Raw genomic sequence first — 13,190 nt, 5'->3', positions numbered from 1 at the left:
TTCCTCAAAATAGTCTTCAACATTCAAATAATTCATCAATATCACAACAACTTTTTTCATATAAGGACTGAATTGATAGCAACTAAATACTTAAAGATTGATACGATAATAAGTAAGTATTTGAATGATTAATATGACAATATTAACGAAACATTTTAATGGCAGTGACTATTTTGACTAACAAAGTGCACAATCAATGACTATTTTGACACATTGAAGGACTATTGTGGCTGCTCATTACACATTCAAGAACTAAATTGAATATTAGCTCGTTAATTCTTATGGTTGCTTTCGCCCTTGTTTGATGAGGTTGATATCTTTTCAAGTTATAAAATTTCATAAAAAAAAATAAACTATATAAAATTCCAACCCTTTGTTAGTGATTTAGACCAACACCAATTCACAAAATAATTGTATGCGTGATACATGTTTTGTTGATAAAAAAATGTGATACACGTTTTACGAAAGTTGAATTTAGCCACAATTCACAAAAAAATTGGTTTCCCTTTTGCTCCAGTCGTCCTAATTTTCCGAAATTTTCTAAAAATATCGTACCACATGATGAAAAGACCTTTCTCTAATTAAAACCCTCCTCAAAATTCATAACAGTGGTATTGCTTTCATGTCATGTGGATGTGTGTGTATGTGTTGGAGATAGAAATTAATTCTTTTACATGAGCATACTTTCTTATAATCATATGTTATTGTTGTCTGTAAAAAAACTAATAATAATCATGTTATTGTTGTAAAGTATCCACTAATTTAACCTACAGTAAATATTTAGGAAGTTGTCAAACAATCTTTAGTAAGGTTTTCCCTCAACCACAATTTTTCATTCACAACTCAAACTCGAAAACCTTAAAGATGAGGTAATGTAGAGATATTCTTCATATTGAAGCAACTTTTTGTTTAACAATTTATAGATATAAAGAATTTTTTTGAGAAGTCGACCAAACCTTTCTAAAGTTCATTTGTCAATTTTAACCAATATGGGAAAGAGAAAACATATCATTCACTTACCCAATGTTAGCCAGAGTGATCATCTTTAAAGCCAGACTCGTATAATTAAGGAATTATTCTTTCACATTCTGCATGCATGGCTAGTTGTGGTCCTACCATTATTAAAGAGGTAGAGGTCTATCTTTTGGTGTAAATGTGTAATTTAATTTCACGTTTGTATTGTAGGGTTTCTCTTGCAATTTAAGATGTCTAATTTTAGGAGCTGTCTGCATAAGTAAATTACTCTTGTATCATGTGCAAATCTATTTTTTCAAAAAAATGTCAAAATCTATTTTATATTATTAAATCAATAAATTTTAACACATTAAGTTAATCTCTTGTTAAAAAATATATATTTAGTTAAGCTATGATACATACGCCCCAAGATAACCGGGCGATTGAATCACACAAGAATAAGTCTAAATGGTCAAACCAAAAATCTATTTGGATAATAAAAGATCGCATTCATGACTTTTTTTGTCAACCTTTCGTTCTTAGAAGAATAAGACTTTAGTAATATGGAGTTCGACCATAACGTAAGTATATGATGAACTATTCGTCCACCAGGAAAATTTTGTTTGAGCTTGATCACTTGATTCATTTATGATTTTATGATTTGTTTGAAGGAACGATTTAACGGTTTTATTAAACTAGATTTGCACTTTGCAATTATCTTTTAATTTAAATTTTCAGTTTGAGTAAGTCTTGCGAATTAGTTTTTTTTGTTTTTGTTTTAGGGGTTCTCAAGTTTAGGGAGTTAGTTTTGTTTATCTTGTATTTATTTCGGATACCAAGTTCGTCAATAGCAACCTTTTAGAACAGTAACAATAAAGCACGGTATTTTAATTTTCCTAACATCTCTTGAATTCTGTTGGTTGGAGTGATCATTCTTGTTACTCGAAACTGAATCACTAGCTGAAACTTGCTCCTTCCAAAAACATACTTTTTGGCTTGCATAACTTGAAGTCTTGGGATTGTTCTTTCTTTCTTTTAAGAAGCCAAAAGTTTGAATTCTTTTCAACGAGTAAAGTTAATTTATTTTTTTCTAGTGGATTACTTAGGGGTATAATTTTAAAGTAAATTCAAAAATTAGTAATATTGTTATTATGTTTTGTTACTTATATTATTTTAGTGTTGAGTGAAAAAACATTATCAATCACCTTTTTATAAGAAAAAATTATCAATTACCTATTGATAGTTAAAGATTGCATAGATATTTAATATGTTGTGTGCGATTTTTAACTATGTTTAATGTGTTTGAGTTTTGTCAGTCAGCTATTTGAAATTATATAGATAGTTTTTTTTTTTTTGTTTAAAGTAGCTTATTTAAACTAATACAAAAAATCGAACTTGACACATTCTAAAGTCTCAACCCAGCTGATAGATTTTTTACGGGTGTATTAAAAATGCATCGAATTAATAAAAGAAGTTCGTATTCACGAAGACTGTATTAATCTCAATTTAGCAATAAATTAAATATTTAGGATGTATAAATTATTTTGTTTAGATTTGATTTGATTGCATAAAATTAAATAACATAAAATAAAGATTCAGTTAGAAAATATAGATTTGGTTACAAAATATGAAGAGAGATGAGATCAGATCTTTCGAATCATCAATGTTCCCCTAATTGATATAATGCACGTATTCTTATGAATGATTCTCTCTAGTTGCACGATAGTTAACAAAATAGTCATAATCAATCCCTTGAGTTAAGACCCTCTTCTTAAACTACAACCCCTAATTCCTTAGGTGGTATAATAATCTTTCAAGGTTTAAGCACATTAACCTAATATCACTAACAAACGATTATCTATTCCTAGACTAACCATGTTTATTAGAACAATTCAATTAGATCTAGGTCGAAAGCTATGGTCAATAGTCATTTGTTCTCATTAAATCATATTTATATTTGATCAGGATATAAAAAGCATTAAGAACAATTGAATTGAATAAAAATTAGATTATCATTCACAATAAACATAGTAAAAGAAATAAATCGATAGAGTTTCGTCGTTGTCGACGTTGCTCCTTAAATTAATTCCAATCGCTATTGTTGATGAAGTTCTTCTATGTTCATGTGCCTTCCCCTCTCTCGTGACGCGTGTGGCTTCTTTTTCTTCCCAAAACCGTAAAACGTGAATTTGTTTCACTGTTTCCGCTTTTTATAGAGAAATGATATATGTACATCCACTTTTTAACAATTTTTTGACAACTTTCTCTCTTATACTCACATTATATTCTTAATCTCTCTCTTCCTTTTTCTCTCTCTATTGTTTTGGATTAATAGAAATAGAGTAAATAAAAATTATCATCAAAGTTGTTAGATATGGTTGTACAAATATCACAACTCCTTTTTATATGTGCCTCATGTGGACTTTTTTTTTTAGAAACATTGCATGCATCTCCTTTTAGGTTACGTGACATAGGCCCATGCATTAGTGCCTATCTCATCATTTTTATATTCATACCACCTATCAATTAAAACTCCTTGTTTATGTGGCTCTTTTATCTCACATGTTCTTAAAATCGTGTTACGAAATAGACATTGTGACACGTTTTAACCAATATCGAATAAACCTCATCCTGTACTTTAAATTGTGACACGTTTTCAACAATCGTGACACGATGTCGTCTTTCAAGTTTCTTCAGTTTTTTCTTGTTTTTCTTGCTGCTTAAGCTTGCTTGTGAACTCAAAAGTATCATAAAAAGACTCTAAAAATAACAAATGATTGACTGTCATATAGTATAAATATAGATTATACTCTTAAATAAATAGTTGTATAATAAAGATCGTTGTTGGTTTCATTAAAACGTTAGCGCAATAAAAAGAGCGGAAAGACGACGTGAGGCCTGTCTTTTCGCTAGTTGTTATTATGAAAAGTATTATTATTATTATTATTATTTTATTTAGAAAATGAAAAGTATTATGAAAAGATTATTTGAAATTATCTTTTATTAGGACTTTAGGAGTGTCATTAATGTTTATTATTTGGAGTCTTAATTACTCATAGATAGACATCGATGAGCTGCATATGAGGTATTTGATCCTATCTTTCCGCCTCTTTCATTTCATTATAGTTTTTTAACAAATAAAACTTATTGTAGTCAAAGAAAAGAAAGAAAACACCTCATAAAAAACAGTTCAAAAATGGTAAAAGACCGTTTTTTTTCTTTCTTTCTTTCTCGTAACAAGCCACGTATGATGGACAAGGATCCTATCTGCATAATAGGAGGCTCTTCCTAAAGGAAATTTGAAAATAAATTGAGTTTATTGGCCTAATACGTTACTTATCTGTTTAACATCCATATTATAAAGAGGCTTTACTCATTCTCTCTCTCTCTCTCTCCCTTTTCATACAATTAATTTTTCTATCGTATCACAGGAGAGAAGGCATTCATTCATTCTACCAACAAAAAAATAGGGCGATAGGTACTCTCATCTCTATCTTCCTTTCTTCTTCCGCCGCCACTTACCTACACTCATTTTCTCATGTACTTATTTTGTACACAAAAGAAATATCACGTGTTATTTGATATATATGCATGTATTTTATGTTTTGTTTTGTCATGCATTTGTGTCTATGTAATTCTCATTTCATTATCATCTTATTCGCTTTCCAATAGAAAATGTTTTGGAATTGAAAAATTCAAGTTTTGAGGATATATGTAGATGATGATCTTGTTTATAAATCACACTGTTACCACTTTTAATCATTGTAAACAAAAAGTTACATTGGTACCGATTTTTGTTTGTAACAATATTAGGGTCAAAGCTGCGATCCCCAGATTAAAGAATCCAAGTTTATTGTGAAACATAGGTAGATATTTTATGTGACATGTAGACTTAGAGATAGTTTATTAAGAACCAAAATTGAATTTTACAATTGGAGATTTATTTAGTAGCAAGTCCATATAACACATGAAATTGTGACATGTCATAGTAGCTATTCTAGGTTGTTCTAACCACAATTTTTTTTTCTTTCTTTCTTTTTGTAAAAATTTGAGCTTTCTTCAACAAAGAATTTTAGTTTTGGAAATCATAAAATCGTTCTTATATATAAAGCGATTAATGATATCAAGGATCATTGTAATTAATATGATAAATATTTATTTTTAATGGATTTTATATTTTGGTTGAATTGAAATAGTTTGAAGATTGAGATTTGAAGCATAGAAGGAAGATGGATTTTGCTTATGGACCTGGAAGAAATCATCTCTTTGTTCCTGGGCCTACCAACATCCCTGAACATGTTATTCGTGCGATGAATAGAAACAACGAGAACCATCGTACTCCGGCAATAACAACATTGACAAAAACTTTACTTGATGATGTCAAGAAAATTTTCAAGACTACTTCTGGAATTCCATTTCTCATCCCCACAACTGGTATTGTATAATTGGACTTGTCAAATTGTTCATTAAGTTGTTTATATATTACTTCATTGTAATAGTTTAGTTGATGTTAGTCTAATATATTTCCTTAGTCATTAGAATGTTTTCTAGTTGACTAGATCTTTTACCTTTTTACATCGAGGACTTAAACACATCCTACTAAGATTGAAATTGAAAAATCTTGATCACATTAATCCGTATCGGACAATTTCTATTGACCGACTCAAAGTCAATAAGGCGCTGGTATGATTGAAAACTTTCAATTTCATAAATTATATTGAAATTTTGTTAATTTTATAGATAAGTTTTTCAACACTTATAATTTATGTTATGATCGTTCATTTATTTTTCTTTTTCATCTCAGGTACCGGTGCATGGGAGAGTGCATTGACAAATACATTGTCTCCTGGGGATCGTACCGTATCTTTTCTAATTGGCCAATTCAGCTTGCTTTGGATTGAACAACAAAAACGGCTCAACTTTAAAGTTGATGTTGTAGAAAGTGAATGGGGACAGGGTGCCGATCTTGATGCACTAGAATCAAAACTTGCTTCGGATAAAACACATACCATAAAGGCAATTTGTATTGTTCACAATGAGACAACAACAGGGGTCACAAATGACTTGACTAAAGTGAGAAAAATCCTTGGTGAGAATACTTCTAATTATGATTGCTATTAAATTATTATGTAATATTTTAGTCATCATCATAACTTTGCATGTTTATATCTTGAGAGATATTTGAATATGTCGGAACATTGTCTTATTTTTAAGTTTTAAATCATGCTTGTTTGATTATTGGCATTGGTGAAACTTTGAAATTTTCCATATATTTGTGATACCCAAATTTTTAATACCTTGTTGATTGTGTGCACATGAAGTGTCTACATATAGTCATATATTTGCATTGCAATAAGGTGTAACATAATTGATTTCAAATGTTATATTTGTGGTCTCATTACAATTGTTTGACTTGGCAATGATTTCATGATTCAACTCAAAATAAGTCTAAAACATGTATGACATAATCTTAGGACAATTTTTTTTGTCTAAAACTATGTATCATCCTTTCCAATCAATAGTTTTCAAGCATGTAGTTTTAATTATTATCGTATATTTTTCATTTTTTTACTTATCTTAAACAAAGTGATTATCCTCACTTTTTTTTTTTACTCAGACAAGTACCAGCACCCAGCACTCATTATTGTTGATGCGGTGTCTTCAATCGGCGCTCTTGATTTCCGCATGGATGAATGGGGTGTAGATGTGGTAGTGACGAGTTCTCAGAAAGCTCTTTCTCTTCCTACAGGAATGGGAATTGTATGTGCAGGTCCTAAAGCCATTGAGGCTACAAAATCTGCTACATCAGTTAGATCTTTCTTTGATTGGAATGGTTACTTGAAATGCTACAACTTGGGAACTTATTGGCCATACACTCCTTCCATTCAGTTGCTCTATGGTCTAAGGGCAGCCCTTGACTTGGTTTTTGAGGAAGGATTTGAAAATGTGATTTTAAGGCACAAGCGTTTAGCCAAAGCAACCAGGTATTTTTCATACTTAATGTCCAGTTCTGAGCAAGAGAGATATGTTGAAATCGCACATTGACTAGAGATTTGGTCAAAGTTTTTTTTATGCGGCTCAAAAAATTCTTATTTCTATTACTTGAATTTATTATGTTTCCTATGTCTTATCTACTATAATGTAGGCTTGCAGTAGAGGCATGGGGATTGAAGAACTGTTGCCAAAAGGAGGAGTGGTATAGTGCAAGTGTGACTGCTATTGTTGTTCCTCCTAACATTGACAGTGGTGAAATAGTTAGTAGGGCATGGAAGAGATACAATTTAAGCTTAGGAGGTGGATTGAACAAAGTTGCTGGAAAAGTTTTCAGAATAGGACATGTTGGCCATCTAAATGAGGTAAACTATTTATTTCTCATACATCCATCATTGTCACATATTTCTTTAGATAGAGACATTAATTTATTCAATTATCTAATAGCATAGACTAGCTTTTATTGAATCATAAATTAGGGATGTCAATGGATACCTATGGGTACGGATAATATGATTCATAAAAGCATAAACTAACTATTGTTGATGTTGTCATCTATACTATTACATGAATTTAACAAATCAAAGTACAAATAAAAAAATCGTTAGACAATGTTAAAAATGTATAATATAAAAAATTATAATAATTTCATATGTTATATATTTTTAGCTGCAACTTTTGGGATGTCTTGCTGGTGTGGAGATGACACTCAAAGATGTGGGTTACCCGGTTAAGCTTGGAAGTGGAGTTGCTGCTGCTAGTGCTTATTTACTAAACAATGTTCCTCTAATCCCTTCAAGAATTTGAGTCACATGAATTATTCTTGTGATTATTTATTTTCTGTTTTGTCATGTATTAATTCTATATCAGTGCAATGCATTGGAAATAATGTGATTGGATAGTACATGAATTTTATTCGTTTTCTTTGGGAAGTTTGTTTAAGTGATGGTGGATTTTTATTACTTGAGCAATGAGAATTATGTTCGATCTCTCTTTAATTTGTGTGTCCATATCCAAAACCATTGTGTACATACGAAGTAGACACTCTAGGTTTTTTTAAAGGCTCTAAGTGGATAAAGCATAACATAATGAATTTGAAGTTATTAACTCTAGTTGCAGATCACACCTGAAAAATTTACCAAACTATCACGTTAGTTTCATCAAAGAGCTACTGTAGGTAGATCATATCAATCTTTAGGTAGATCATCAATACTTTAAATTATTACTACTTAAATAAAATAAGTTTATTCATGTAATAAACCAAAGTAGATACAGTGAAAAAATTTGATAGTCTCCAATTGTTTCTAAGGTATAAGGTACAATGTTGTAACCCATGGAAATATTTGACCTTGTCTTCAATATTTTCATAAATTTGGGAAAAAAAATCCATGCATTTTTTATAAAGCAATATGATACCATTGAAATTATATTTCGACGTAGTTGTGGTAACTTATGTGCATTTTATTAGATTTTTTTTTTTTTGGCAATTCTTCACTTTGAAATATCCATCACTCCCGATTTCTTCAAATTTATAATTTTTCTGAAAAGTATGTTATAGTTAAAAAAAATTGTATTTCAAATTAAGTATAGCACAAAAAACACCTAATAAAGTGTTCATAAATTTGTCCCTTGTTAGAAGTGAACTATAACAAATTACTCGGAACCCAAACAAGAGGTTAAAGTTGCAAAATTCTTAATACATGCATATCGCAGTAATTTAGAATTAAGTAGTTGATTTGAATTAAATGACTTCCAACTATATGTAGGATGACTATTAACACATTCAGAAAAAATCGATCCTAAAAATGAAACCATAGTCATAGATTGACATAATATAGAAGATTGGCTACACGTGATTTGTGGGGTTGGAGACTTGACAAATGAGAAACTTAGACACATTCAGCAGTGGTGATGAGTCATTATGGTTCTTTGGATTTACTTTCTTTTTATATGGCTCGGTGTGATTCCATCCCTTGTTTGATGTTCTCCATACCAAATAAAATGAAAACCAAAAATCTCAACTATACACCGAAATTTATTTTGGAATGTTTATAGGATGTCTTCGGGAATACTCGTTAATAAGATCCTAATAATAATAATAATAATAGATAAATATCTTTTATATTACATATATTTACACGCCTCCCCCGAATGATACCATCCAAAATATATAATTTCTAAGGCCACATGCATAATCTCTAGCATTCTCTTGTTCTCATTTTCACATGACTCCAAGATAGTGAGAATCTTGTAGCATCAAATTTTATGAAAACAAAAAATCTCAACTATACACCGAAATTTATTTTGGAATGTTTAGGGTGCTCCATGAGTACTCGTTAACAAGACCCTAATAACAATAAAGAAAATGTTAACGAGTATCCTGGGGTACTTTTTAAGACGTTTAAATAGTAATTTTATTTTAAAAATTTATGTCATTAGCGCATTGGAAATTGAAATGTTTCACTTTTTTTATAGAATAATTTATTTTCTTAGAATCCTTAAAGAGTGCCCCGGAGTCCGGAGGCACTCGTTAACAAGACCCTAACAATAATAATAGATAGATATCTTTTATATCACACATATTCATACGCCTCCCCCGATGGTACCATCCAAAAGGTATAATTTCTAAGGCCACATACATAATCCCTAGCATTCTCTTGTTCTCATTTTCACGTGACTCCAAGATAGAGAGAACCTGTGTTTTGTGTTTTTGTTTCAGATTCGTTGTTGTATCTTTGAATTCGAGTTTGGGTCTCTTAGGATTGGGGTTTCTATCGTTCTGTTGGGTCTCTGAGACTTGCTGCTATTGCTGTTTTCAGATTTCGTTTCAGTTTTTCTTTCTATTTTTTGGTTGTTTGTTTTGTCGTAAAACCCTTTTGTGGCTTTGGTGTCGTCGATTGTTGTTTTGTTTCTGTGGGTCTCCAGCGTTTGGTTTTTTTTTTTTTTTGGGTTGTTTAAGTTTTTGTGTTACTGTTTGGTGGTGTTGTCACCAGCTTTCCGACGGCCATACACGGTGGGTAGTGGTGCTGGTTGCTTGGTTTTTTTTTTGTGGTTTTAGGTATATATCGACTTTTTTCTCTGGGTGTCTCACGTGCTTTCACGTTCGGTACTGGTTTTGGTGATTTTGTTGCTGAGATCAGCTTCCATTCGGTCAGTTCCGCAGGTTCATGGGGTTGGTTGTTTACTCCGGCGACATATGTTTTCTCCATGTCACCGGCAGCTGCATTTCTCTGATTTAGGTTGTGATTCTGCTTCAAACTGGCGTCGTTGCCTATGTTTTGTAGTTGTGTTTCGTCTTCCTATATATATGTTTTGTGTTGCTGTCTGTTTTCTTGGTGAGGCGGTTTGGCGGCGTAGTTTTGGCTCTATCGTTGGCTTGTGGGTATATTCTTCGTGGCTGCTTCTTCGGAATGCTATGGCGTTGTGGCCGCTTTCCTTGAAGTCTTTCAACTTTGTTGTCTTGTTGGTGTTGGTGGTGGGGGTGAGGCGTGGTGGTGGTGGTGATGGCCCTGGTGTTGATGTGTGATCGTGGAGGTTGTGGTTGTTGTTGGTGATTTCTTTTGGATGCCACCTCAGTTATTCGGGTCCATTTTCGGTGTCGCTGGCTATTGTTTTAGTTTGGGGTTGTTAAGGGGTTTTAGGGTGTTGTGAGGGTGTGTTCTTCAAGCTGAGCATTTTTTCCTTTTTGATTGATGTTTTGCACCACCGCAAAGCATGGTCGTCTGTCTTATTTATTGTGTGCTGGATTCTGGTGGGCAGGTTACTTTTGATTCGAGATCGGGAGTTGGCGTCTAGTTGCAATCTTGTTTGGTTGGCGACAGTGTTTCTCTGGTGAACCGACGGTTTGGGGTGCCCTTCTGATTTGATCATGTGGTCTGGTGGGCCGATCACTTTTGATTCGAGATCGGAAGTCAGTTCTTTGGTTCAAGCATTTGGTTTTGAGCTTTTTTGGTGTTCTTTCGGTGGACCAGAGGTTGTGAGGTAGTGGAAGCTGATTGATCTTTTGAATAGTGGCTCAGCTTTGGTGTTGAGGACATGGTGATTCGTTAAGAGGGGTGTTATTTTGGGATAAGTAGTGGCGATGTTGGTTATGGATACCGTTTTTCAGTGGTCGTTTCGTGATAGAGTCTGTTTTAGGTGGTGATCTTTATTTTAGTGGGTGTTGTCCTCAAGGGTGTTGAAGGTAGGGTTGACTAAGTGTTATGAGGAGGGGTGTCTTTATGATGGTTATTTTCGGGTGCTCTGTCTATATACGACACCTGTGATTTGTATTCTGAATTACCGATCTTTGTTCGTCTTGAATAGGGATATGGTTTTTAATAAAATTTGCTGATTCAAAAAAAAAAAAAAACTCATTTTATTTTTCAATACAATATTAATTACTTTTTTCAATTATAACTCTAATTAATATTACTTTCATCACTCTCAATTCAATATATTCCACTTTGCATTTATGATAGTGGAGAATTCATCAATACTTAACGAAAGCACTTAAAATCATTTTTATCTCTTTTTCATTTATACATTTTTCTTAATATGTGTGAAATGGACAAATGACTCACTTAATCTAGGGCATAGTAGTTTTGTTAAAATACTTGATGTGATGGATATTTGAATTTTGATAATTATATGTATAATTGATAATTTAAATTAACTATTGCCAATGCATAAGCTAGCTTTTATTGAATCATAATAGCATAAACCTATTGTTGAAGGTGTTCTCTATACTAGTGCATGAATTTAACAAATCAAAGGACAAACTAAAAAAAATCATTAGGCGATGTCAAGAATTTATAATATAAAAATTGTCGTTTATAAAAAAAATTATAATCATTGCAAATTTTGGGTTGTCTAGTGTGGAGATGACACTCAAAGATGTGGGTTACCCGGTCAAGCTTGGAAGTGGAGTTACTGCTGCAAGTGCTTATTTACTGAACAATGTTCCTCTAATCCCTTCAAGAATTTGAGTCACATGAATTATTCTTGAGATTATTTTTTTCTGTTCTTTCATGTATTATACTCTATCAGTGCAATGCATTGGGAATAATGTGATTGGATAGTACATGATTCAAAAGGATAAATAGTTTATATTTTCATTATCGATTTGAGAGTTAGTAGAGATATATTTTCCTTAAGTCTTTCTATCCGAAATATATAAATATACGTTCCATTTGCTATTTCCTCTAAACCTTTTTTCTTTTGTAATTTGATTAATTAAAACATGTGATTAAATCTTTTAAGGGCTGTCCATTCTAGTCGTACCTAGTTTAAAAAAGTAGTCTCTAGAGTTGCGCGTCGGAGGGTATCCAAGGGCGGATCTAGTGTTACTGTTAGGCATGGTGTGGAGATCTAATAGACCGAAAAGATAATATATATCATATAATTGGACAATGTTTCACAAATCAATGCGTGGTTTGGTGGTAGATAGTCCTTTATCTAAAGTCACATCCGTCACCGTTTTTAACTTTTTTTTAAGAAGAAAATCATATTATAAGGAGAAAATCATCAAAAATGTAGTGGATGGGATTTGAGCCCAAGACATAGAGATGTAACAAACTTGCTTTAGCCACTTTGCTATAGTACTTTTTCTATTTGACTTTTGCATTATATATATATATATATATATATATATGTCTAGATCCGCCCCTGAGGGTATTCAATTGAAACAAAATGGATTAAGTATATGCTAAGGAAGACGGTGAAGATGGAAATGAGAAGCATCCAAAATTTCCGCGAGGTAGCTTTTGCTCTCATCATAACCCTAAAAAATGTTGTTCTAAATTTCCAAGGTTGGAGCCTATCATTGAAGAAGGATCCGAGAGCTTCCATACTATGCCAAAGAAGATGTTGTTTCTTGTTCCCACTTTCATTTCTTGTGTCACATACTTCTTGGGTTTAATTAATACCATCAATACCTGTTACACATGCTTCCTGGGTTTCAATGTGAGTATCACTCAAGCAGGCATGTTGGTTTAGCGTGTTTACGGAGAACGAGTAAGAAAATCTCACCGTAAGAATTATTATTACTAACTAATCATGATTCATGACCATTAATTAATAGGAAAAGGTTAACAAGTGCTCTTAGGGTATTGTTGAAGCATCTAAAATTAAGACTACCTACATCCTTATATATAAGATCATTTTGTCAAAATCATGGGAACTAAGAAAGTCGATATTTGTATTAAAGTTATTTGTAATCACTATTGTTTTTACAATTTTATCATTTATTTTTGGCTTAAATATGT

The 13,190-nt window shown here is 32.1% G+C and overlaps 1 protein-coding gene across 1 annotated transcript; it reads left to right on the top strand.

Moving 5' to 3' along the window:
* The first annotated feature begins 4,297 nt into the window (after positions 1–4,297).
* On the top strand, positions 4,298–7,907 carry LOC11423326 (serine--glyoxylate aminotransferase). The gene is made up of 6 exons (XM_003617248.4): positions 4,298–4,432; positions 5,151–5,388; positions 5,759–6,043; positions 6,572–6,938; positions 7,100–7,310; positions 7,615–7,907. Exons 2-6 carry the CDS (start codon positions 5,184–5,186, stop codon positions 7,750–7,752), a joined length of 1,206 nt encoding a protein of 401 aa, XP_003617296.1. The 5' UTR covers positions 4,298–4,432; positions 5,151–5,183; the 3' UTR covers positions 7,753–7,907.
* Positions 7,908–13,190: the final 5,283 nt, after the last annotated feature.

This window comes from Medicago truncatula, chromosome 5 (assembly GCF_003473485.1).
Source record: "Medicago truncatula cultivar Jemalong A17 chromosome 5, MtrunA17r5.0-ANR, whole genome shotgun sequence".
Classification (NCBI taxonomy): domain Eukaryota; kingdom Viridiplantae; phylum Streptophyta; class Magnoliopsida; order Fabales; family Fabaceae; genus Medicago; species Medicago truncatula.
The sequence above is the reverse complement of the archived record's forward strand: the minus strand, read 5'-3'. Positions and strand labels throughout refer to the sequence as shown.

Bases quoted from the DNA above. Each gene is read 5' to 3' on its own strand.
- LOC11423326 (XM_003617248.4), top strand. From the start codon at position 5,184: ATGGATTTTGCTTATGGACCTGGAAGAAATCATCTCTTTGTTCCTGGG. The intron at 5,389-5,758 runs GTATTGTATAAT...TTTTCATCTCAG, and splicing joins ATTTCTCATCCCCACAACTG to GTACCGGTGCATGGGAGAGT. The intron at 6,044-6,571 runs GTGAGAATACTT...TTTTTTACTCAG, and splicing joins TAAAGTGAGAAAAATCCTTG to ACAAGTACCAGCACCCAGCA.